Source organism: Penicillium arizonense, assembly GCF_001773325.1.
Source record: "Penicillium arizonense strain CBS 141311 chromosome Unknown PENARI_contig012, whole genome shotgun sequence".
Classification (NCBI taxonomy): Eukaryota; Fungi; Ascomycota; class Eurotiomycetes; order Eurotiales; family Aspergillaceae; genus Penicillium; species Penicillium arizonense.
Genome location: NW_019173289.1, coordinates 472,648 through 495,554, shown reverse-complemented (window position 1 = coordinate 495,554; position 22,907 = coordinate 472,648). Strand labels below are relative to the sequence as shown.

The 22,907-nt window shown below is 51.7% G+C and overlaps 7 protein-coding genes across 7 annotated transcripts; 6 read left to right on the top strand and 1 right to left on the bottom strand.

Moving 5' to 3' along the window:
* Positions 1 to 301: 301 nt before the first annotated feature.
* PENARI_c012G05549 (guanine nucleotide exchange factor DCK1) lies at positions 302 to 9,038 on the top strand (the record flags this gene model as incomplete). Its single annotated transcript, XM_022632912.1, has 3 exons — positions 302 to 6,656; positions 7,560 to 8,038; positions 8,112 to 9,038. 3 exons carry the CDS (start codon positions 302 to 304, stop codon positions 9,036 to 9,038), a joined length of 7,761 nt encoding a protein of 2,586 aa, XP_022487094.1.
* An 830-nt stretch (positions 9,039 to 9,868) lies between these two features.
* On the top strand, positions 9,869 to 15,015 carry PENARI_c012G06367 (putative plasma membrane phosphate transporter Pho87; the record flags this gene model as incomplete). The annotated part of the gene is made up of 7 exons (XM_022632933.1): positions 9,869 to 10,201; positions 10,284 to 10,676; positions 10,736 to 11,135; positions 11,760 to 12,240; positions 12,434 to 13,628; positions 13,680 to 14,802; positions 14,870 to 15,015. 7 exons carry the CDS (start codon positions 9,869 to 9,871, stop codon positions 15,013 to 15,015), a joined length of 4,071 nt encoding a protein of 1,356 aa, XP_022487244.1.
* A 1,221-nt stretch (positions 15,016 to 16,236) lies between these two features.
* PENARI_c012G00424 (uncharacterized protein) lies at positions 16,237 to 17,115 on the bottom strand (the record flags this gene model as incomplete). Its single annotated transcript, XM_022632785.1, has 2 exons — positions 16,237 to 16,243; positions 16,421 to 17,115. The coding sequence occupies 2 exons, from the start codon at positions 17,113 to 17,115 to the stop codon at positions 16,237 to 16,239; spliced, it is 702 nt and encodes a 233-aa protein (XP_022487298.1).
* A 1,138-nt stretch (positions 17,116 to 18,253) lies between these two features.
* On the top strand, positions 18,254 to 18,760 carry PENARI_c012G09016 (uncharacterized protein; the record flags this gene model as incomplete). Its single annotated transcript, XM_022633004.1, has 2 exons — positions 18,254 to 18,690; positions 18,757 to 18,760. 2 exons carry the CDS (start codon positions 18,254 to 18,256, stop codon positions 18,758 to 18,760), a joined length of 441 nt encoding a protein of 146 aa, XP_022487235.1.
* A 382-nt stretch (positions 18,761 to 19,142) lies between these two features.
* On the top strand, positions 19,143 to 19,793 carry PENARI_c012G01858 (DUF2470 domain-containing protein; the record flags this gene model as incomplete). The annotated part of the gene is made up of 1 exon (XM_022632822.1): positions 19,143 to 19,793. The coding sequence occupies one exon, from the start codon at positions 19,143 to 19,145 to the stop codon at positions 19,791 to 19,793; it is 651 nt and encodes a 216-aa protein (XP_022487339.1).
* Positions 19,794 to 20,463: 670 nt separating this feature from the next.
* PENARI_c012G07442 (40S ribosomal protein eS8) lies at positions 20,464 to 21,162 on the top strand (the record flags this gene model as incomplete). The annotated part of the gene is made up of 2 exons (XM_022632964.1): positions 20,464 to 20,537; positions 20,631 to 21,162. 2 exons carry the CDS (start codon positions 20,464 to 20,466, stop codon positions 21,160 to 21,162), a joined length of 606 nt encoding a protein of 201 aa, XP_022487272.1.
* Positions 21,163 to 21,462: 300 nt separating this feature from the next.
* PENARI_c012G00198 (metallophosphatase domain-containing protein) lies at positions 21,463 to 22,509 on the top strand (the record flags this gene model as incomplete). The annotated part of the gene is made up of 1 exon (XM_022632779.1): positions 21,463 to 22,509. One exon carries the CDS (start codon positions 21,463 to 21,465, stop codon positions 22,507 to 22,509), a length of 1,047 nt encoding a protein of 348 aa, XP_022487150.1.
* Between the last annotated feature and the right edge of the window lie 398 nt (positions 22,510 to 22,907).

The following is a 22,907-nucleotide window of genomic DNA, read 5'->3' as shown; positions in this document are numbered from 1 at the left end:
TCATTGATTGGGCCCCTAAGCATCTCCTAACGATACTCCAGATCGTTGTCGCATAGCATTCCTCACCCCATTCCTGTCTTTTCTCCCTAGACCCGACAATCTGGAAACCCCCCACTGCATGTCGCGTGTGATTGACCCGATTGACTTGATTGACTCGGACGAACATTCCTTGAACGAACATTCTTCGAATTGAACACTTCCCCCGTCCCGAACCTTGCGATCGGATTGCCGCATCTGTGGGGACTGGCACGCCAGAGCCCCTCTCGAGCTCCTCTCGCGTCTGGACTAGAACACCACAGCCATGCCCTGGCGGCCGCTGCCTCGCATCGCCTTTGCCGTGGCCATATATCCCTTCCAGCCTTCCTCCCCGGCCGACCTACCATTGGAACTTGGCGATGAATTATACATAATTGAACAGGGTGGAAAGGACGGCGAATGGTGTCGAGGATACCTCGTTGCACCGCCGTCGTTGCTGGCGGGATTGACGAGTACCAAAGGCCAGACTCTCGAAGCTCGCGTGTTCTCGGGTATCTTCCCGCGGAACTGCGTGGAGATTCGGGAAGTGCTCGGCGACGGCGATGGCCAGAAAGCAATGCTCAATGGTAATCGGAAGAGTGTCGACCGGCTGACCTTGTCCGGGCTTGAAGGAGACTTCATGTCCCGGAACAGTCTGGTGTACTCTGAGTCGTACATGGGTACCGAGGTATCGGATGCGGTGTTTGCGAAAAAGGGAAAGCCTGCCCATATTGTCATTCACAAGACCGAGGAGCGAGACTTGTCCAGTCCGCGATCTGTACAGACATGGCGCTCGGGCTCGATCCCGCACACGCCCGTGTCCTTTTCTCCCCGCGACCCGAATGCACCCAAACCAGCTGCTCCAGTTCCGATGCTAAAAATCGGCGATGAGACCCCGACTTCCCTCACAGAGCCATTGGTTGATGAGATCGCGTCATGCCTGCGCGAATGGCATTCGACGAACTTGCATGAACTCCTTCTGACTCGGCAGTATGATGTGCTGGAGGAAATGTCTACAATTGTACAGGAACTAGATTTCGCGAGACGCCAATTACTACACAACGTTTTGACCGGCCAGGAGAAGGAAGCCTTGCGGGATGAGACTGTGTGGAAGCTTGTCAAAGCCAACAAAATGCTCAGCGGAGATGTTATTGTGCGGGATCCCGAGCAGAGGGGCCGCTTGCTAACAGGCGAGGACTCTGCTATCCAACTTGCGAAGCTGCAGTCCGAGATGAGCATGCTGGATTCCCGTCCTACCTCCACTTCCGATGCCACAGCGCTTCACCATCTGCTACTGGAGATTAATGCAGTATCGGGCAATGCCCCGGGACCTGTGACTATCGGAATCCAGCTCTTTTCGCGAACAGATTCCGGTGTATTGAGCCCGTTGTCGGAGACATTTAGTCTAGAGATCCCGTCTCCTGACAAGTTTATCAATATGAGCCAAAGCAGTAAACTGAAGACTCTTTTCACCGATTTGGCTGCCACAGATATCGGAGATGGATCTGCCAATGGGCGCCAGCTTTATCTACTTGCTACAGTCCGTGCTCCAGAGACACGATCCACCACTGATACAACCCCTGTTTCAAGATCTTCGATTTCACGGGAAAGCCCGGCCCCGGCCAAGGCCGCAGGAGCCAGTGGCATTCAGCCATCAGTCAAGGGTAGCCTGAGAACCCGGCGCAGCATGATGTGGACACCAAAGACTCGCGGGCCAAGCCTGGATCAGTCAAGTCCCACTGGCCAGGGGCTTCCGAGACAATCGAGCAGCTCGTCCAGCATCAAAGAGCAAACTACTGCTCAATCCACCCCGGCCAAGGAGATCTTGGCTATCCGCACTGTTGGTGTTGGGATCTTGGAGATCTCGCCGATCCTCCGGCAAGATCGAGATGCGGAGCAGGTGATCAACATTTGGTCTCCACGTCAAAATGGTGAAGACGGCGAAGGACTGACGGAGGGCTTTGACAAGCTGATTCGTACATTGCTCCCCAGTCCCACTGGCCGGTATGTGCGTTGCGATCCTGCTGCGCGTCTACATCTCCATCTGCATCCTTTCATCAGCAGTGACCCCGATGCCCTGATCCGTCAGAACCCAACGATTATGCACGATGTCGTGCAAACACAGCGTATTGGGTTCTCCAAGGCTCCTACGCGGCCGCGGTCCGACATCTACGTCACTCTATCTCAGGCTGTATTCCCCACAGACGCACTCCTGTCTCATCCGCAAGCTGGTCAGATCCCTCTGCAGGCGACAACAGGTCTCCACAACCTGCAACTTACCCTTGAGGTCCGTGATGCCAAGGGGGGACGCATCGACAAATGTGTATACCCTTCGTCTGCTAATACCTGCAATACGGCATGGCGTACCACGATCGCTCAGCGGGGCACACCTTGGAACCAGACCATCCGTCTTAAGATTCCCACAGAGCAGATTCCAGGCTCTCATATCGTGATGAGTGTTGCGAACGCACCTGAGTTCCCCTTTGCACTTGCTTGGATGCCCCTTTGGGACCACCAGGCTTTCATCAGGGACGGTCGTCATTCCCTCCTATTGCATGCTTATGATAAGCAAACTTCCAGCATTGAGAATGGAAAAGGTGCTTATCTGAACCTCCCTTGGAGTGCGCTCGGCAAGAATGAATCTGCCAAGGATCAAGATGTAACTGGTCCATTGGCCACTCTTCACCTTGAGACTCACCTATGCAGCACTGAGTATTCCCAGGACCAAGTAATTTTGAGTCTACTAAACTGGCGGGAACGTCCCGTAGACGAGGTCTTGGATCCACTCAAGCGATTGCTATTCGTTCCCGAGATCGAAATCGTGAAGCAGCTCAGCGGTGTCTTCGATGCACTGTTCGGTATCCTGGTGGAGAATGCCGGAAACGAGGAATATGAGAATTTGATTTTCAATAACCTAGTCACTGTCCTGGGGATCGTTCACGATCGACGATTCAATCTCGGTCCGCTGGTCGACCGCTACGCCGATAACCAATTCAACTTCCCATTCGTCACCCCATGCCTCATCCGAAGTTACCTGCGTCTTCTGCATGCAGGCACCGACGGCCAACAATCTCGCAGTCTTCGCGCTGCATTCAAGGTTGGACGCCATCTACTGAAGTTCATCATTAAGGCTCGTGAGCAGCAAAAGGCCAAGGAAGAAGGCATCGGCATCACCGCGGTGCAGTCCACCTTCAACCGAGACATGCACACAATCTTCAAGTCTCTAGAGACCTTGATGAAGAACCCATCACCGGCATTGGTAGGCAGCAAAACACTTGTGGTCCAGCACTTCCATACCTGGCTGCCCGAGCTCTCCAAGGTACTGAACAAGGATGAAATGGTTATGATTGCTTTGAGTTTCATGGATTCATGCAAAGATGTAACGGGCATGTTGATACTCTATAAGCTGGTTCTGATCCAGAACTACACCCAATTCGAGCTCTTCGCGTCCGGTGAGGAGAGACAGACGTTGATCTCCAGCTGTATTGGCTGGTTAGCTCCGTACTGGGGTTCTACCTCGACTGTCTCGGACCTGTATCGTGATCAGGTCCGATTGAGCAGTTCGATTGTTGCTCAATTGCTCAGTCAACCCGATCCTCAGCTCTATGGATTCATGCCCAGTATAGTTGCCTCATACTGTGCTATCTCAGCCGAAGGAGTTGATGAGACGGAATACCTGTCCTTGCTTTTCAGCAAGGCTTTCCCATTCCAGATGAAGACCGCCAAGACTCCTCAAAGCTTTGACGAATCTTTGGTGGAGCTGTCTGCCCTCATGGCTGCTATCGCCAAGATCGTGTCTCCCATACTTCCATCCTTGAAAGAGCTGGAGCTCGCAACATTCGTTGCGCAGACTTTCGAGGCTCATAACTCCATCCTCGATTGCCAGGCATACCCCGAGACCTGGTTCAGTATTCATGTGTACAACCACCGTGCGACCATCAAAAGTCTTGAACATATTGCTGTTTTGCTGATTGAAAACCTCCTCCCGGCACCCGATGATGCTGACACATTTGATACCAAACTGTGGGAGTCATTCTTCACAACATTGCTGAAGGTGATCTCTAGCGATGTTTTGGCACTGGAGACATTTCCCGAGCAGAAGCGACGAGCTGTTTGGAAGATTGCTGGTGATGTGCGCGAGCAAGGCGCAGACTTGCTACAATCTACCTGGGAAGCTATTGGCTGGGAGACTACAGAGGATGAGAGGGAGCGCTTCAATCTGAAGCGGCTTGGTGGGTACCAGGTGCAGTATGTTCCTGGCCTGGTTCCTCCGATTATTGGTCTGTGTCTCAGTGTTCACGACGGCCTGCGACATGTTGCTGTTCAGATTCTCCAGACTATGATTCTCAGCGAATGGGATCTGAACCAGGACATCTCAATCATTGAAACTGAGATCATCTCAAGTCTGGATACCCTATTCAAATCCAAGCACATGAATGAAAGCGTCAGCCAAAAGATCTTCGTTGGCGAGCTACTGGATCTCTTCGAGAATGAGACCATCGCTGATGAACTGTTATCAAATGCTGTCAAGAGCCTTGTTGGAACTGTTGATGAACTCTTGGATCTGTTGGTGGCTTCTCAGAGCGGGGCCTCAACTCAGAGTCTCCACGCTCTGAAGCTGATGGAGTACATGAAGGACATGGGTCGTGAGGATATCTTCATTCGCTACGTCCACGAACTGGCCGAAGCGCAAGCCGCGGCAGGCAACTTCACCGAAGCCGGTCTCGCCCTCCAGTTCCACGCAGACCTCTACGAATGGGATCTCAACAAAGCCATGCCAGAACTCCTCACTCCCGAGTTACCAGCTCAAAGCGCCTTTGATCGCAGAGAGGCACTGTACTTCTCCGTGATCCAGCACTTCGAAAACGCCATGGCCTGGGCCCCCGCTCTGGCATGCTACAAGGAGCTCGCAGCCCACTACGAGCATACAACAATGGATTTTGCCAAACTGTCCCGAGCCCAGAGCTCCATGGCTCGAATCTACGACTGCATCGCCAAAGGCGGCAAGCAATTCCCGCGGTACTTCCGCGTGGCCTACAAGGGTCTCGGATTCCCTCCCAGCCTGCGCGACAAGGAGTTCATCTTCGAGGGATCACCGACAGAACGCATGGCCTCGTTCGTGGACCGCATGCAGCGCGAACACCCTACTGCGCAGATTACGTCTGCTGGTGAGATTCCCGATTACGAAGGCCAGTTCTTGCAGATCAGTGCTGTCAGCGCTTACCGTGACGTGACACACCCTGTCTATCAACGGTCCAAGATCCCGCACTCTGTGCGTGAACATCTGCTCATCTCGGATCCTTCTCGATTCTCGGCTACGTCGCGCCGACACACGAGTAGCTCGGATGTTCGTGAGCAGTATGTCGAGAAGTTGATCTTCACTGTTTCGGAGGCTTTCCCCAATATCCTGAGGCGCAGTGAGATTATTTCTGCGCAGGAGGTTGCTCTGTCTCCTTTGCAGACCGCTATTGAGCGGACCTGGCGGAAGACGCAGGAGCTTCAGCTTCTTGAGCGTCGGGCTGCGTCTGGTGAGGATTCTTCGCTGTCTAATTTGACTGAAGCCCTTGAGCAATTGCTGGAAAATAGGTCGCCTACTTCGAACTGTGTGGCGTTGTATCGTCAGTTCCTTTCTGATGCTGAGATGGCGAGGGAGAAGCTTCTGGAGGAAGTGGACGAAGATGCTACGGATGCAGAAGCAGTGCCGGAGGATGCAGACCCCATGGAGAATGCGCTCGCTGTAGCACTTATCGACCACGCCTTGGCCATCAAGCATGCTCTCTCTCTTTACCAGCGTCCCGCTCATCAAGCTACTCAGGCTGAACTTCTCCGCCGCTTCGAAGATGTCTTTGAACCTGAGCTGGCTTCTCTCACCTCTACTCCGGTAGAATACTCCTCGCCTACGCCAACCCAGACAGCCCGCCAATCCCCCAACTCAAGCGAGATTCGCCGACACCAATCTGTCCAGCGAACCGCCAGCCCAGAGCAGGAATTGATGCGCGCATCCCGTGGCAAGGCCCACACGCACAAACGTTCTGAGCGACAATCCGTCAGCCACCGAATCAGCATCATCAACCCCTTCAAGCGTTCCCACGGAGCCTCCAACTCCATCTTCACAATCCAGCAGTCCGACAGCAAGGGCTTGATAGTTGACCAAGAAGAAGCTGACGATGACACGGCAACAATCCACAGCCGAACAACCAGCCACTCCCGCGGCGGCCGCAGCGAAAAACGACGCAGTTTCTTCGGTGGAGACAAGACACACAAGCACGGCTCCTCCCCATCCGTCGGTGGCGCAGGCGCAGGCCACGACTCCCAAACCTCCTTGAAAACAAAACCCTCGCGCAATCCCTCCCGAGACACAACCGCCCAATCGCACGATGGCCGCAGCCGCGCCGGCTCCCAACACCGTGGCCCAACAGCTTCCGGTGCAGCCGGCCCGGACCGCCCAGCACCTGCTTCCAGCGGTGGTTGGTCCACACTCCCGCCCACGCGTGATTACTCCAGGCCCGCGACAAGGGACAGTACCAATAACACCGTCACGCTGACGACGACGAATGGCACGGCGCCTTTGTCCCCCGTCAGCAATGGCAGTGCCAACGGGAATAGCAGTGGCATGCGGGACTCTGTCTTCCGGCGGTTCAGTATGCTCAAGGGAAAGGGAGTTGGTCGCAAGAATAGCCGGATGGATTTCAAAGCTAATGGCACGCTGCAGGAGGAGTAATGACCTCTTCTCCATTCCCTTCCCTTCCCTTCTTCTTCTCTTCTTCTTCTTCTTCTTCTTCTTCTTCTTCTCCTTCTCTTCTCTTCTTTTTTCCCTCCGATATGGCTCTCTTTTTCATTCCCCCTGAGTCTTGACCTTCCTTTAAATCCTTTCTTGATGTGATTTACTACCTGATGTATTCTTCTTTTAGTGTTTTTTTCTCTGACTTTTGAGTTTTTGTTTCCCTGTGGATGGGGTTCGCTTTGGTGTTATGATAGATACCATGTGTTGCAGTTCCTATCTCCGCATAGTCTATACTATATTTCCTAATGTTACAAGGATCTCAGTCTAGTCATTCACTGTAGAGTACTTATACTTCTGCCCAACTTTATATGCGAAACAAATTGTCCGTGCGTCTTGGCCGACTGTGGCAGTGTAACCTTGGCACTGAGCCCGCCAATCACGTGTGTGGCCAACTGGCTCAGTGGAGTCAGATCGTCCAAGCTCCCGGTCATCTTGGAAAGCTGTGAGGCTGTGCTCTTCTCATCCATAGTTACGTCGCCTCCAGGTTTGCGTATCCAGGGTTTCAGTGGCTTGAACCCCGCCAATTCATTTCCTTTGAAGCTTGGCTTTTCCTGAAAAATGTGTTAGTGATCTCTTCCCTCCCCTTTATCTCCTTCTCCTTGCCGACTTTCTGGAAAAGTCTGGAGTCCCATATCACCCCCATAATCACCATCAGTGATCCCTTCATTCCCTATCAAGACCAACTATCCTATTCATCCTTTTACATCATTATATAAAGCTCCGTCAGGCGACGGAAACCCACTAATTCCCAAACAAACAGCCCACGTCAACTTCCGCTCCCAATTCCGAAGCTATAGCTTCGGATCCAGCCGCAGAATGTCATCAGGAAGCGCCGGCAACGGCAACATCAACGGCCCGAGCGAGCAAACCTCGCTCCTGGGCTCCCATCGGGCATCATCCTTCTCCGGTCTTGCGCCACACGAGCAGCAGGAGCATGGACAGCATCACCATCACCCGAAGGATAATCGCGTGTGGGTGGCGTGGCCTAAGCATGTCGTGCGTTTGACGTGGAAGACTCTTGTGCGGGATTATGTCAATCTGCTCCTTGTCATGGTGCCGCTGGGCATTGTTGCTGGTGCTCTAGGATGGGATTCGACGGCTGTTTTTACGTTGAATTTCTTTGCTATTATTCCGCTCGCTTCGCTGCTTAGTTTTGCTACTGAGGAGTTGGCTGCTACTATGGGTCAGGCGCTTGGTGGGTTGATGAATGCTACTTTTGGGAATGCTGTTGAGTTGATTGTGAGTTTGACCCCGTTGATTCGAGTTGGTTATCTGATGGGATATTTGTGTACTAATGGGCTTTCGGGTACAGGTCAGCATTATTGCTCTTAAGGATAACCAGGTCCGCGTTGTCCAGGCTAGCATGCTCGGTAGCATTCTCTCGAATATCCTCCTCGTGCTAGGCTGCTGCTTCTTCGTCGGTGGCCTGCGCTTCCGCGAACAAACCTTCAACAGTACCGTTGCATCGACCATGTCCTCCCTCATGGCGGTGGCATCCGCCTCGCTCATCATCCCCGCCACCCTTTATGCAGCAATCTCAAACGGCACAACCACCAAGCCCGGCGAGAACGCCACAAGCCCGGACGATAATGCGCAGAAGAACATCCTCATCCTCTCGCACGGCACGTCCATCATCCTTCTCATTATCTACGTCATGTACCTCTACTTCCAGCTGCACTCACACGCCGACCTTTTCGAAGAGACGAACGGCAGCGATGCCGAGAACGGCGCCGCCGATGAAGAAGAAGAGGAAGAAGAGCGCGTCTTGACCCCCTGGGCTGCGACTGTTGCCCTGATCGTCGTCACCATCCTCGTTGCCATCTGCGCCGATTACCTCGTCGGTAGTATCGACAGCATTGTCCAGAAGACCGGCATGAGCAAGACATTCATCGGTCTAGTTCTCATCCCCATCGTTGGTAATGCCGCAGAGCACGTCACTGCCGTGGTCGTTGCGTACAAGGATAAGATGGATCTGGCAATTGGTGTGGCCATTGGTAGCAGTTTGCAGATTGCCCTGTTTGTTACTCCCTTCTTGGTTATCCTGGGCTGGATCATGGGTATCGAGATGACGTTGCATTTCCAGACTTTTGAAACGGTTGCTTTCTTTATCTCTGGTTTGGTTGTTACGCTTCTTATTCAGGACGGAAAGTCCAATTACCTTGAGGGTGGTATGTGTCTTGGCATGTATATCATTCTTGCTCTGGCTTTCTATGTCTATCCTGATAATGTTGCTACCTAAGCTGGGTTGAGCGGCGGTTTGATCTTTGATTTGGTCATTATTTGGGTGGATATCCCTTTTTTTTTGTCTTGTCTACTGACTACTGTTTTTTCTTTGTTTTCATCTTGTGCTGTATGTACTTTCCGATTCTCATCAAAATTTCTTGTGTCTATATGTTTCTAGTTTTGATCCGCTTGAGTCGGAATGAACAATTCTTTGCCTTGCAGATATAATCCGGTGATGACGCACTTCTTCGGCACTTATCGTGGAATCCAAGATCAGTCATGTATACTAAATGCCTCGGTACACTATGAATGGTGCTGAGCTCATGCCCGTGGTCAATGCTACTTATTAGGTAGGTAAAGGTGTTGGTTGCCTCGGATTCTCTTGTCGACTCATATCCTTCGTTAATCCTGCTATCTTTGTTGGATTTATTAGGCCATATCCATAGGTATTTGGTTTATTCTTTGTCTCTATATTGTGTGATAGTGGATAACTCATTTTTGAAATCTACGAATATAAACATGTTGGGGTCATCATCCCGTTGAATATATAGTTGTTTTCTCAACTCCCATGTGTATCATATTCTATAGAAAAACAGGAACTAAGTGCTTGGCTAAAGAATATCCAAAGCTTGACAACCTCCAATTACTCACATTACAAGCTACCCCTCCAACAATCCTGTTTCCAACACTTCTACAGTTCATGCATGACCTCACAAAGAAGTCTTGGCGATGACTAAGCGCATCCCGGAAATTTGCCGGAGACCGCAAACTTCACCAACAGCGCTCGATCTCGACTCAACTCGATTGACAACAATTGAATCGAGGCCAATCCTCACAGCCACCACAATGCCACCACGGCTCAACCTCTTCACAGCGAACAAGGCCGTCTCGGCCCTCCGCCAATCTACCACTCCCGCACTGTCTTCACCCCGGAGCATCGCCAGCCCAGCTCGATTCCGCGCTGTCCAGTCCGTACCCCTTCAGAAGCGATGGAACTCTTCGCGTGATGGCTCGAAGAAGGTCGAGCCCCAGCCCGATGAGCAGACCTTTCCGACTTCGGACCAGCTCCCCCATGTTAGCGAGGAGGCTGCTGAGATCTCGCGCATTATGGATAAGGAAAAGCGGTGCGATGGTGTCCCCTCCACTCCAGAGCTGGACCAAGGGACTCCAGTTGAGGAGGTGAGAAATATCCCAACCCCGCTCCCAGGGTGACTAGGCCTTACCGGAAACCGTGTTAACAGTATTGGTATTGGTGTAACAGATCCTCAGCCGCGATAAGGATGCTATGAAGCACATGCCCAAGATTATGCGGGACGAACTTAAGAAGGCCGGTGGTTCGCGCTCATTCTCGACCTCGGCTCGTAGCCGCATGCCGGATGTGCAGGGCGTTGAGCCTAACAACGAGTTCATCCCCGCTTCCGGTGCCGGAGCTGGACAGGGCATTGAGGCTAGCGATGAGGCTGCTGCTGCTCTTGCTAGCATGATTGAGCAGGTACAGGAGCAGGCTCTTGAGCAGAACCCCGGCTTGAAGTTCGATGAGCCCGTTCTGCCTAGCAACATTCGCACATTGAACTTCCGGAAACGCTACGATACGTTGCAGGACCAGTTCACTAAGATGATGATGGAGAGTGGGAAACTGACCCGGGCGCAAAAGGTACATCTCTTTCTCGCCGATGGATATTTGACTGGGAACGGTTTAGCTAATTCGTCTAGAATATGTCCATCGTTCTGGACCATCTCCGCACCGCCGCCCCTCCACAGGTGAACCCTCGCCGCCGTCTCCTCGGTGCTCCTCCCGCTTCCCAGCTCCCCCTCGACCCCGTCCTCTACCTCACCCTGATCGTCGACTCCGTCGCTCCTCTTTTCCGAATCCGTCAGCAGAAGGGTATCGCCGGTGGTGGTACTGCCGTGCAGATCCCCCACCCGTTGACTCTGCGCCAGCGTCGCCGCACCGCTATCAAGTGGATTCTCGACCAGTCGGACAAGCGCAAGGATGCTCTGTTCGCGCACCGCGTTGCGGGTGAGCTGGTGGCCGTCGCTGAGGGCCGTAGCTCTGTCTGGGACAAGAGAGATCAGCAGCACAAGATTGGTATTTCTGGTCGTGCCAACTTGGGTGTGCGCAGTCGTTAAATTGGCCATGGTCTGTGTTTGTTCTTCTGGGGTTTGGATTATGAGCACTTCTGCATCTGTACATTTATTAGTTCATTTATTAGTCCCGTCAAATGGGTTTGGCTTTCTTTCACAACTCGACAAGGTCATTCCTTGCTATTGACTAACGGTCTGTATCAATGTTAGTCGCATATCTTCAAGTGTAAGCCAGACTCTATATATAGCGCCCTCCCCTCTTTCCATTGGAGGGTCTAGCAGATGGGCTTATCCGCCCTGCATAAGATCAGTTTTACGAATATCTCTACATCTTATACAGAGTACATCAATAACTACGGAGTACATTTCTCTGCTTTGTGTAGCGCCCCACCTGATAGGCCAAACCCGCTTACCTCAGCCATTCCGCCAACGATCCCTGAAGTCATCGAAGACATCGCGAAAGCGACAGTTGATCTTGTGTTTCGGAGTTATTCCCATCTTCAAGCAGGGTGATCCACAGCCGTGCAACCCTCAAACCGCAGCTGACCCGACACCATCACCAAACCCTCCACCGTCCCCGACCTAGCCTAGCCCACTTCGCCCTTTCGAACCCTCGCTTCTCCCCACCCCCCCCATTCATTGGGTGACCCAGGCCGATCTCCCTCCGGCCTTCCAACGACGGTGGCTCCCACGCGTCCCGATTCCATTGAACTTGTCGAGTACAACCACCCCTCCCAGGACGCTACCGGACCGGACCTAGGGCCCACTGCTACAGCTCAGCCCTCATCCTTAAATACAAGGCCGTTTACTCCTGCAGCCAACTCTCAGGCGCTTGCGCTAGCTGGTCTTGTGCTAGAGCTTGACGAGGCTGCGGACGAGAAGAGTTTTGAAGGTCAGCGTCGGCCGCCCGGTGTCCGCTTTACTCGTCTGAGATTTTGGACTGAGGCTCTTCGACGTCGTGCGCAGGCTTCAGAATCGCGGAAGGTCGACTCCCATACCGATACCGATACCGGAACTGACTCTGGATCTGGATCTGGAAGTACCGCCAAGATGAAGTTTTCGCATAGTGTGCAGTTTAATGCTGTGCCGGATTGGAGCTCGAATTACATTGCGTATAGCAATTTGAAGAAATTGTAAGTTGGCTGTTTCTGTTGCCGGGTTTGGATTGGAGATGGGTGGTTGTGTGTGGTGTGATACCGATGCGATGCTCATGTGCAGGAGATTTGTCGGTGTCACATTGCACATTGCACATTGTACCGCGGTGCATGCATGGCGGATACTGTCTTTGGAGATTTGTTTCGTGTGCTAATGTTGCATTGTGGCTAGAATATACACCCTTGAGAAGCAGGTCAACCGCACTGAGGGTCAGTCCACTACTGATGTTGAGTCTGCGCCTCTGCTTGGTGCTCAGACGAGTAACCCCGATGGGATCTTTAAGCGGGCACTTGATGCCGAGATGGATAAGATCTGCACCTTCTATCAGAAGAAGGAGGCCGAGATCTTCGAGCTTACCGATGAGATTATCAAGGACGCTCATATCTATCTTTCCGAGACGGATGGCGTCAATATGGATCCGGTCAGCGAGACTATTATCAAGGCCAACTTCCGCCGGAATGGCGGTACTTCTCATCTGCCGCGCCGGCGATCCAGTGCTGCTAGCAACGATTCGATGGCCGATGACGAGGGCGATAGCGATGATGATCGATCGCCGACGACGCTTGCTCAACGCCGGAGAATGGCGCAGTCGACGGATCTCGAGTCTGGCACTGATGATCAGCACGGCGATCTGACGGACTCGACTTACTTCGGCCAGTCGAGTGCACGCGAGCCCCACGAGTCGTATTTCAACGATGAGGATTTCCTGGCTCTATATAACGCCGGGATTTCGTTGAAGAAGCGCCTGATCGAGGTTTATGTCTCGCTCTGTGAGCTTCGGTCCTTTATCGAACTTAACAAGACTGGTTTCTCCAAGGCTCTGAAGAAATACGACAAGACTCTGGACCGCAACTTGCGCCGCGATTACCTGGCTTCTGTTGTCTACCCGGCAGCGCCTTTTATCGAGAGTACCATGGCTTCTGTCGATAGCCATATTGATAGTGTTGAGAGTGTGTACGCCGGCATTGTCACCAAGGGCAACAAGCAGCTGGCTAGGCGCGAGCTGCGTCTGCACTTGCGAGAGCAAATCGTCTGGGAGCGGAATACCGTCTGGCGTGAGATGATTGAGATCGAACGCCGTGCTCAGGCCGCGAACGTTGGTATCCGTCGGACACTTTTGGGTGGTGATGAGGATCCTGCCACTGCTCGACGCCAGGGTGATAAACAGGAAATTCGCACCCAGGAGATCAAGACGCCTCTGGGTCGATTCCATTTCCCGCTATGGTTCTGTAGTCTGAGCTTTGGAACGTTGGTCTTGAGTATTGCTGTCTTTGGTGCGATGCTCTCGCTTCGGATTATGGAGACCCCTGAGCAGCAGAACTGCTTGGCTATGTTGGTTCTCGTCAGCATTCTGTGGGCTACTGAGGTATGACATACTTATTCCATCTTTTTTTGATTGCATGCTAATATCTGACAGGCCATTCCACTGTTCGTCACTTCGCTTTTGATTCCGTTCCTGGTTGTTGTACTTGGTATTATGCGGTCAGATGACAAGCCCCATAAGCGCCTGGGGCCTAAGGAGTCGGTAGGCATGGTGTTCTCCGCGATGTGGACGCCCGTCATCATGCTTCTCCTTGGTGGTTTCGCAATCGCCGCAGCACTCTCCAAGTATGATATCGCGCGACGCATGGCCATGTTCGTGCTAAGCAAAGCCGGATCGAAGCCATCCGTTGTCCTGCTCACCAACATGTTCGTGAGTATGTTCCTGAGCATGTGGATTAGTAATGTCGCATCGCCTGTGCTCTGCTACTCCATCATCCAGCCCCTGTTGCGCAACCTGCCCCCAGAGTCGGACTTCGCCAAGGCTCTCGTGCTAGGTATCGCGCTCGCTGCCAACGTTGGTGGTGCCGCGTCCCCAATTGCCTCGCCGCAGAATATCATCGCCCTGCAGAACATGTATCCCAACATCAGCTGGGGAACATGGTTCTTCATCGCGCTCCCCGTCTGCATCATCTCCATTCTGCTCATCTGGGGCTTGCTCCTGGCAACCTTCAAACCGGGCCGCAACGCAACAGTCATCCCCATCCGCCCCGTCAAGGACCGCTTCACCGGAATGCAGTACTTCATCAGCATTGTAACCCTCATGACCATCGCCCTCTGGTGCGCCAGTCACCAACTTGAACATATCTTCGGCGACATGGGCGTCATCGCCATCATCCCCTTGGTTCTCTTCTTCGGAACAGGAATCCTTAACAAAGAGGACTTCAACAACTTCCTATGGACGATCATCATCCTCGCCGCTGGTGGACTATGCCTAGGAAAGGCCGTCACCTCCTCAGGATTGCTGCACACCATCGCCGGAAGCATCACAGCCCGCGTCGAGCACCTCAGTCTATACAGCGTGCTGTTAGTATTCAGCGCTCTGATTCTCGTCATCGCAACCTTCATCTCGCACACCGTCGCCGCCCTGATCATCCTCCCTCTCGTCCGTCAAATCGGCGTCAACATGGAGAACCCCCACCCGAATCTGTTGGTCATGGCCAGTGCCTTGATGTGTTCCGTCGCCATGGCATTGCCAACCAGTGGTTTCCCCAATATGAGTATGTTCCCTCCCCCCGGGGACTGTCACTTGGTGAACCTTCCACTAACCTAATGTCCTCTTCTTAGCTGCCATCATGACCGAAGTCCCCCAAACAGGCCAGCGCTACCTCCAAGTCCGCCACTTCCTCACCCGCGGTATCCCAGCAAGTCTCATGTCATTCGTGGTCATCGTCACGCTCGGCTATGGATTGATGTATGTCGCGGGATTATAGAGCAGCACCTCTATGCCATATCCCATATCCTGCAAGAGTAAGAATGCGCGCGTGACCATTCAATCCAACCTCATTTGGAAGAATTAAACCGACATGGATAAACAAAGAAAAGAAAAGAAAACACCCACGCATCCAGTTCAGTTCTTGGCCGTGGCTGTCGTCTGTTTGAATTTGTTGTCTGATCTCGTCTCACTTTTTTGTTATTTATGCTTATGAGCGAGCGTTCTCCCTCCTCTCCCTCTCCCTCTCTCTCCCCCTCTACCTCACCACCTCTCCCTTCCTCTCTTGCTCGCCTGATCCCATCTCGTATCGCCGAGGATTGGCTTTGTACTTGTTGCACAGATGACGATAGATAGACTGATGGATTGTGAGGAGTAATGCATATAGCCTACCATACCATATCCTTGTTTTTCAATGGGATAATACATCGATAGATTTGTTTCACATGATAATATAGTGGGATGGGAAGGATGGGACAATAATGTGGTGTGTGTGTGTGTGTGTGTGTGTGGCTGTAGATGTGGTTGCAGACATATCACCTTTCTCGGCGGATTTAGAGGTAAACACTAAATACGAATACATGCCTAGTAGTTTGGAGATTGTTGCACTTGTCCGACTTAATTTGTTTGTGCTTTCCATTTTTGCTTTCTGATATAGATGGGTGGGTAGATAGATACTGAGGTGGGTATGGGAGCACAAGGTCAATACGTCTGAGCAGGTCTCGACGCCTTGTATTTTAATTACCGTTGTCCAACATGTCTACAGCACTACTGCAACAAGTACTTAAAACCAGTCAATTAATCCATTTCACCAGACCCAATACTTGTAGGCTAAAGTTACTGTACAATGACAAGACTCCAAGACAGTCAGTCAGACCAGATCTAGGGAAATGAACATCCTAGGCGCAACACGGAAAGAGATAAGGCGGGGAAAAAGGAAATATGATAATAAGCCTTGCCAAGGAGAAACACATAGGCCGGAGAAAACAGATATCACAAACAAGGACATGACGAGGAAAAGAACAAGAATAAGGACTATGCATCTTGCATCACCATTAACCCATAAACAAGTCATTTCAGGCGCAGGCAACACCACACGAGAGGAAGGGAGGGGAAATGGGGCTGGTGTTCATCGCGATGGAGATAGAATAAGCATGTAGACGTAGACATAGACGTAGACGTGAGGTATAAGTACTTCTTCTATTTGCTGTAGAAGATGAATTTAATTACTGCATCGTCAGTCAGTGAATTGCACCAACAGAGATTTTGAGTAAGATGTAAGAGTAGAGATTAATAGCCAGAGGATCGGGGTTAGGGTTGAGTTAGGATTAGGAATAGGAAATGCGACGACAAAGAGGTGTCGAGACAAGTATAGGAAAGAATAGGAAAGGAAATGGAATACTGACAGCAAACCAATCGTCAAATCACCATGGATCTTCGCCTTAAGCTGGACCTCAATATCCAGATTAAGATCCAGCCGCAGACGAAGCTGCTCATCACGACCACCATCCTCGTCTTCATCCTTCTTCTCCCCACCGCCGAGGACACCACCGACGGCCTTGCCAGCACTGCCAGTTACGCCGTTCAGGGCATTACCGGCTGTGTTCTGGACGAGCTGGCCGGCCTGGTCGACACCGCCGAGACCGCCGAGCGGACCGCCATCTTGTCCTTGCTGCTGCTGCTTGGGCTGGCGCTGGCGACGCACGCGACGACGTTCTTGCTGGGGTTGTTCCATTTCTTGGGTTTGAGGGCGAGGACGAGGGCGACGACGACGTTCTTGCTTGGGCTCTGGTTCGGGTTCCGGTTGGGGTTCCGGGTCGTTTTGTTCTTGGTTGTCTTCGTCTTCGTCTTGGTCTGAGTCTGGCTCTTGTTGTTTCACGGGCTCGGGCTCGGACTCGTTATTTTCTTCGTTGTTCTCTTCTGGTTTCTTTTCGGAGTCTTCGCTCTTGTCCTCGGCCTGGCCTTGTTCGGACGGGGGAGGGGTCTGTTCTTGTTTGGCGGGGGACTTCTTGCCCAGTTTGGGAGGGGCACGTTTAGGCTTGTTGGGGGTTGTGGTTGTGGAATCGGGGTTGGGAGTAGAAGGTTGATCCTGATCGGCCATGTTGAAAAGAGAAGAAAGAGAGAAGAGAAGCTATCAAGGGGGGGAAGGAGGGGAATATGAACTGATTCGAGCACGAGATATGGGACAAAGCGTCACAGGAGGTGGGCAACAGGAACTACTATGTAATTGTGCGTATTGGTATATGAAATCAACGCCATGTCTAACCGTTTATATCATTAGAAACGCCAATGGAGCTGGTCAAAACCGGTCGTCGCAGTACCCAGGAGCCGCCTCCGACGTCAGACGGGATGCGACTGTGGCTCGCACCAGACGCCAGGGCTGGGGGTCGCAAGGCGGTTGTATACTTACATCTGGTCCAGATGGGGCTGGCGGAAATGATGGGGAATCCCAGCGTGAAGAAAGGTTCGATATGACGTGTGTAGGCCAGAATCAGGACCTGGAGCCTCCGTATGGAGCAACTGACAACCCCGGCTTAATTGGTACAACGTGGGATCAGCAAGAAACAGACCAAACCCTGGCCATGCGTTGGACCAGAGACGTGGATCGGCAAGGAAAAAATAGATATCTCCGCTATTGGCCGCCAAGCACCAATTATAGAACAAATCGGTAAATTCGTTGCACTGACACTCTCCACTTAAATAGATTAAGTAGACGTAGTAGGCCGTTGAGTATGACGCGACTCGACGTCAGGATAGGTTGTGCCTGTACGTGTGCGTACCCTTGGATGTTGTATTGTATAATTTAATGCCACTTTGGCAGTCTTCCAGCCACTGGAAATGGGGAAATGACAGGGGCAATATATGCCCGGTTCCTGGTTTTCCGAGTTTCAACTTGACCGGTTCAGGCCTGTCATTGTTTCCACGGTCGTGCCCATGTGGCATGTCGTTGAACTCCACTATTGACACGTCCTCCAGAATCTTGTCTGACACTATGACGCGGGTGGTCTGTTGAACAGTTGGTGGCAGGTGGGAGTGGGAGGAGGAGGAAGCGGGAAGCCGCCAACGTCATTTGCATAGACTTGATATCCGATCCCATACTGGATATCATACTGCTTCCCTCTCTTCTTTTTTAGGTTTTTATGTTTAGTTTCTATTCATTTTCTGTCTATACCCATTCCCTCTATTCTCTCATCTCTTCTCTCGCCTATATCCTCCCTCTATAAGATACCTCATTCACTATGGCTACCGTCGAAAAGACCAAAGAGCAGCCCAAAAAGCTCCCCGTGCAGGAAGACCTTTCCGACGGTGAAGATTATGACAGTGCCGACGACTATACCGACGAAGAGGACGAAGAAGAGATCCCCCAGACCAAAAAGAACAAGCAGGTGCAGCGCCGGAAGCCCCCGCAACAACAAGACGACGACGAATACACAGACGAAGATGAATATGGCTCAGATGAATACGACGACGAGTATTCGGATGACGATGATGCCGCCATGCAGCCCTACTCCAACAACAACACGAATTTCCAACCCAACGGCGGCATGGACGTCCTCAACAAAGAGGAGAAGTCGATGCTGGACGAAGAGGGCATGAAGCTGAGACTGGAACTGAACTTGGAAATTGAAGTTGAACTGAAGGCACGTATTCACGGTGACCTCACCCTGGCTCTCATGTAAGTCTCTTAACTAGAACCCCCTTACCCCTACCGAGGATGTCTGCTCAAAGGCCGAATTAGGAGTTGATCTCGTTTTGTCGACAACAGGGCGTGAATACTCATCCTATTCCGATGTTTGCATTTCTGTTTCCAATATTCGATGTCGTCACGAGTGATTTCAATGTTTGCTGTCCATAGAGCCATGTTTAATATCTGCACCTGCGCGATGGATGTTTGTTTTTGGGGCACCACAGCGTGTACCACTATGTATATCCCATGAATGGAGTACTGGAGTAAAGTCAAGTCAAGTACAGTAGTCAAGAATACGTATGTAGTCAAGTATAGACACACATGGCAAACAAGCCGAGGCCCGAGTCTTGGCACGGATCCATATTCTCCTGACCCTCCTCTACTCAGTTCAAATCCCAATTGATCACCTCTCCAATTGATACCATTCCCACCTATATACCATGTCGTCCAAAGACTTCATCATCAAGCATATGAATGCCGACCACCAAGACTCCCTCGCCCTATTCCTACAAGCATACAACGGCATCTCAGCCACCGAAGCCAAAACCGCCCAATTGGAAGACATCAACCTCTCAAACCTGATAATCACAGCTAAAGGCACCCGCTACCATGTCCCAATCGACCCAGCAATGAAATCATACAGCGAAGCCCGCGGCTGCATGGTCGCAATGCACAAAGAAAGCCTCAAACGCCTAGGTCGCAGCGACGTAACCCTCACCGAATACCGAGGCCCGCGCGGTTTCCAAGCCGTAATCTTTGCTCTATGTCTGTTCACCTACGCCAGCTGTTTCCAGCGCAGCAATCTGCTCCCTGGATCGGTGGTCTACGAGTACTTGGGATACAAGTATGTGCCTGACTTTGCGCATTTCGTCTACAATATCCAGCCGTACCTGTTTCCTGCGGTTGTGGGCATTCATGTTTTGGAATCGACGCTGTTGGCCGTTTGGCGGCTGAAGCCGCTTGGTGTGCCGGTTTTCTCGGGGTTGTGGTTTGCTTGGGTTTCGTCGTGCTTTGTGGAGGGCTTTGGATGTTTCCAGCGTATTGGGGCTATCGTTAAGGAGGAGAGGGCGAAGAGAGGCAAGAGCGAGTAATGCTGGTTAATTTTGATATAATCTGGCTAAATAGTCAATGGGCTGGTCCATAATATATGCAGTATAATGCAATGAAGCAATGGTCTAAAGAGCCATAAGATGCCATACCAGTTCATAATAATTAGTTCATGTTAAGCACAATGAAGGTTTGATACTTGGGTTCACGTGACCTGCTGATTCATCAATCAGCTGACCCAGTCAGTGACTGGTCACCCTAAACCCAAAGCAGCCTAGTGCCGGTTAGGGCACTACACAAGCGAGCGACACAGTGCGCCCTGCGAAATTCAGCGACTCCACGACCTCAAACTCCCACGACAACCCAACGACAACTTATCCGCGTTTCCGGTGAAGGGCTGCATATTCAGAGGTGAGTTATCGACGTCCTCCTTCCTGGCCCTCAAAAATTCTGTTTCGCTCGCGCCGTCAATTTCGACTCTTGGTCAATATTCAAAATTCAATATCAATCGTCAATCGTCAAATTTCGACTCTGTCTCGCCTCCTCTCTACTCTCGACCATCCTACAACCTGTCGCCATACTATTCCGATATTCCAAAATTGATTTGTGCGGTGCTTGAGACGAAACAGAAGAATTGGAAAAAACTTCAGGGCTTTCAATCGACCCATATCTAACCAGTGTCCTCCGACTTAGACCCCTCCATCAACCGCAAACATGGGTATTTCTCGGGATTCTCGCCACAAGCGCAGCGCCACTGGTGCTAAGCGCGCCTCCTACCGCAAGAAGAGGTACGATTCTACACCCCCAGGTTGAAATTGAAGTTTTCGGTCGAGGAAGTGGACCACATATGTCGGAGCATGTTCTTACCAGTCGTTCTACAGAGCGTTCGAGAAGGGCCGCCAGCCCGCCAACACCCGTATTGGCTCCAAGCGCATTCACCTTGTCCGCACCCGTGGTGGCAACCAGAAGTTCCGTGCCCTCCGTCTGGACTCCGGTAACTTCTCGTGGGGCTCTGAGGGTATCTCCCGCAAGACCCGTGTCATTGGAGTGTCCTTCCACCCCTCCAACAACGAGCTGGTCCGCACAAACACCCTGACCAAGTCCGCCGTTGTTCAGATCGACGCTGCCCCCTTCCGTCAGTGGTTCGAGGCCCACTACGGCCAGCCCATCGGTCGTAGACGCCAGCAGAAGACCGCCGAGGTCACCGAGGAGAAGAAGTCCTCCTCCGTCGCCAAGAAGCAGGCTGCCCGCTTCGCCGAGTCCGGCAAGGCTGAGTCCGCCATCGAGCGCCAGTTCGAGTCCGGTCGTCTGTTCGCCGTTGTTGCCTCTCGCCCCGGCCAGTCCGGCCGTGTCGACGGTTACATTCTGGAGGGTGAGGAGCTTGCTTTCTACCAGAAGGCTATCCGCAAGTAAACGAAAAAATAAAATATTCGGGAAAGCTCATTCGGCGAGGGCCGCGTGTGTGTTGTTGCAACGGGTGGTTATCGGAGTTTCAGCTATGTCATGAATTGGGCATCCATGAGATGCAAATTGTCTGTAGAGCTCTGAGCCGTCAATCTATGGGAATTATTCCTAGTTCATTTGTTTTTACCCGTAACTGTTGAATCGTAGATACTGCCGCTCCCTACCTGCCGACTCGCCTCATTCCCCTCCTACAACTCCCCAACTACCACTTCCAACTACCATTGCCAACTGCCAACTCCCAGTCTCACCATGTCAACAATCAAAACCCGCATTTGCCTCATCTCAGACACACACACCCTCCCTCCAAACCCACCCCAGCAAACAAACAATGCCTACCGCCACCCTCTCCCAAGCGCAAACATCCTCCTCCACGCCGGCGACCTAACAAAAGTGGGGTACCGCCAGGAAAACGAAACAATGCTCCAAATGCTCAAAGAAGCAGACGCCGAACTCAAACTCGTAATAGCAGGCAATCACGACATAACTCTAGACGAAGACTACTTCACAAGCTACGGCTATAAACGCCACAAGCGACCCGAAGAACTGGGCAACAGCACAACCTTCCTCACAGACGATGATACCCTCCAAACACCCCTCCGCGCTTCATCCAATCCCCCAGATAAGAACGAGTTACAGGCCTACGCCCGCTCGATTAAGGATCTCTGGACGGGTGAGGCTGCGCGGAGTGCGGGCATTGTCTACCTCGAAGAAGGCATTCACTCGTTTACTTTGTCGACTGGTGCGACATTTACTGTTTATGCTTCGCCTTACCAACCCGAATTTTATAATTGGGCGTTTGGATATCCGCTCAGTGAAGACCGTTTCAATATTCCTCCTTCTGGATCATCAATTCCGCCACCCAAGAACCCAATACCAGATTTCCCAGCTATTGATATCCTCCTAACACACGGCCCACCAGCGGATATCCTAGATGCCGTCCCGCCCGATTTGAATGTCGGCTGTAAACATCTCAAGAAGGCGGCGTGGCGCGCGAGACCGCGGTTGCATGTCTTTGGGCATATCCATGAAGGATGGGGTGCGCAGCGGGGTATCTGGGATGAGGATGGGGGTGAGGTTGGAAGTGTGAAGCTTGAAGATGTGCCTGCGGATCCGGAGGATATGTTGGAGTTTAGGGGTGCGTATTGTGATGTTAGTGATGGCGCGAAACGGCCGTTGAGGGTTGGGGAGGAGACGCTTTTTGTTAATGCTAGTGTCGTTACTGTTCAGTATGAGCCGAGGAATGCGCCTTGGGTTGTTGATTTGGAACTTCCTGTTAGCGAAATGCGGAGGGGATAGTGTGTTTTGGTTTTCTGTGTGTCTTTGTTCCCGGAGTGGTCGATGTTAGCAGCTTTACACTCTAGATTTTAGGAAGTATTAATAGCTTGATGGGGCTATGAGAGACAAAAAGTTCTATCATCGATAACATAGAGGTGGAAAAGAAGCAAATCTAGTTTGGAAAAATATATAGCTGTCTTACGACCAACCGCACCGTGGAATATATTATCAACCAAGCAACATTTCAAATTCTCCACGTATTCAAAACACCTAATAAGTTAAGAACCATTGGGGAATTATACCTTAACCAGTATCCGAATCTAATATATACGCATTGTAGCACACAAAATAGCTACCCAAAAAATCCAAAAAAAAATAAAAGAAAACAAAAAGCAAAAAAGTCCTCCAACTCCATTAAC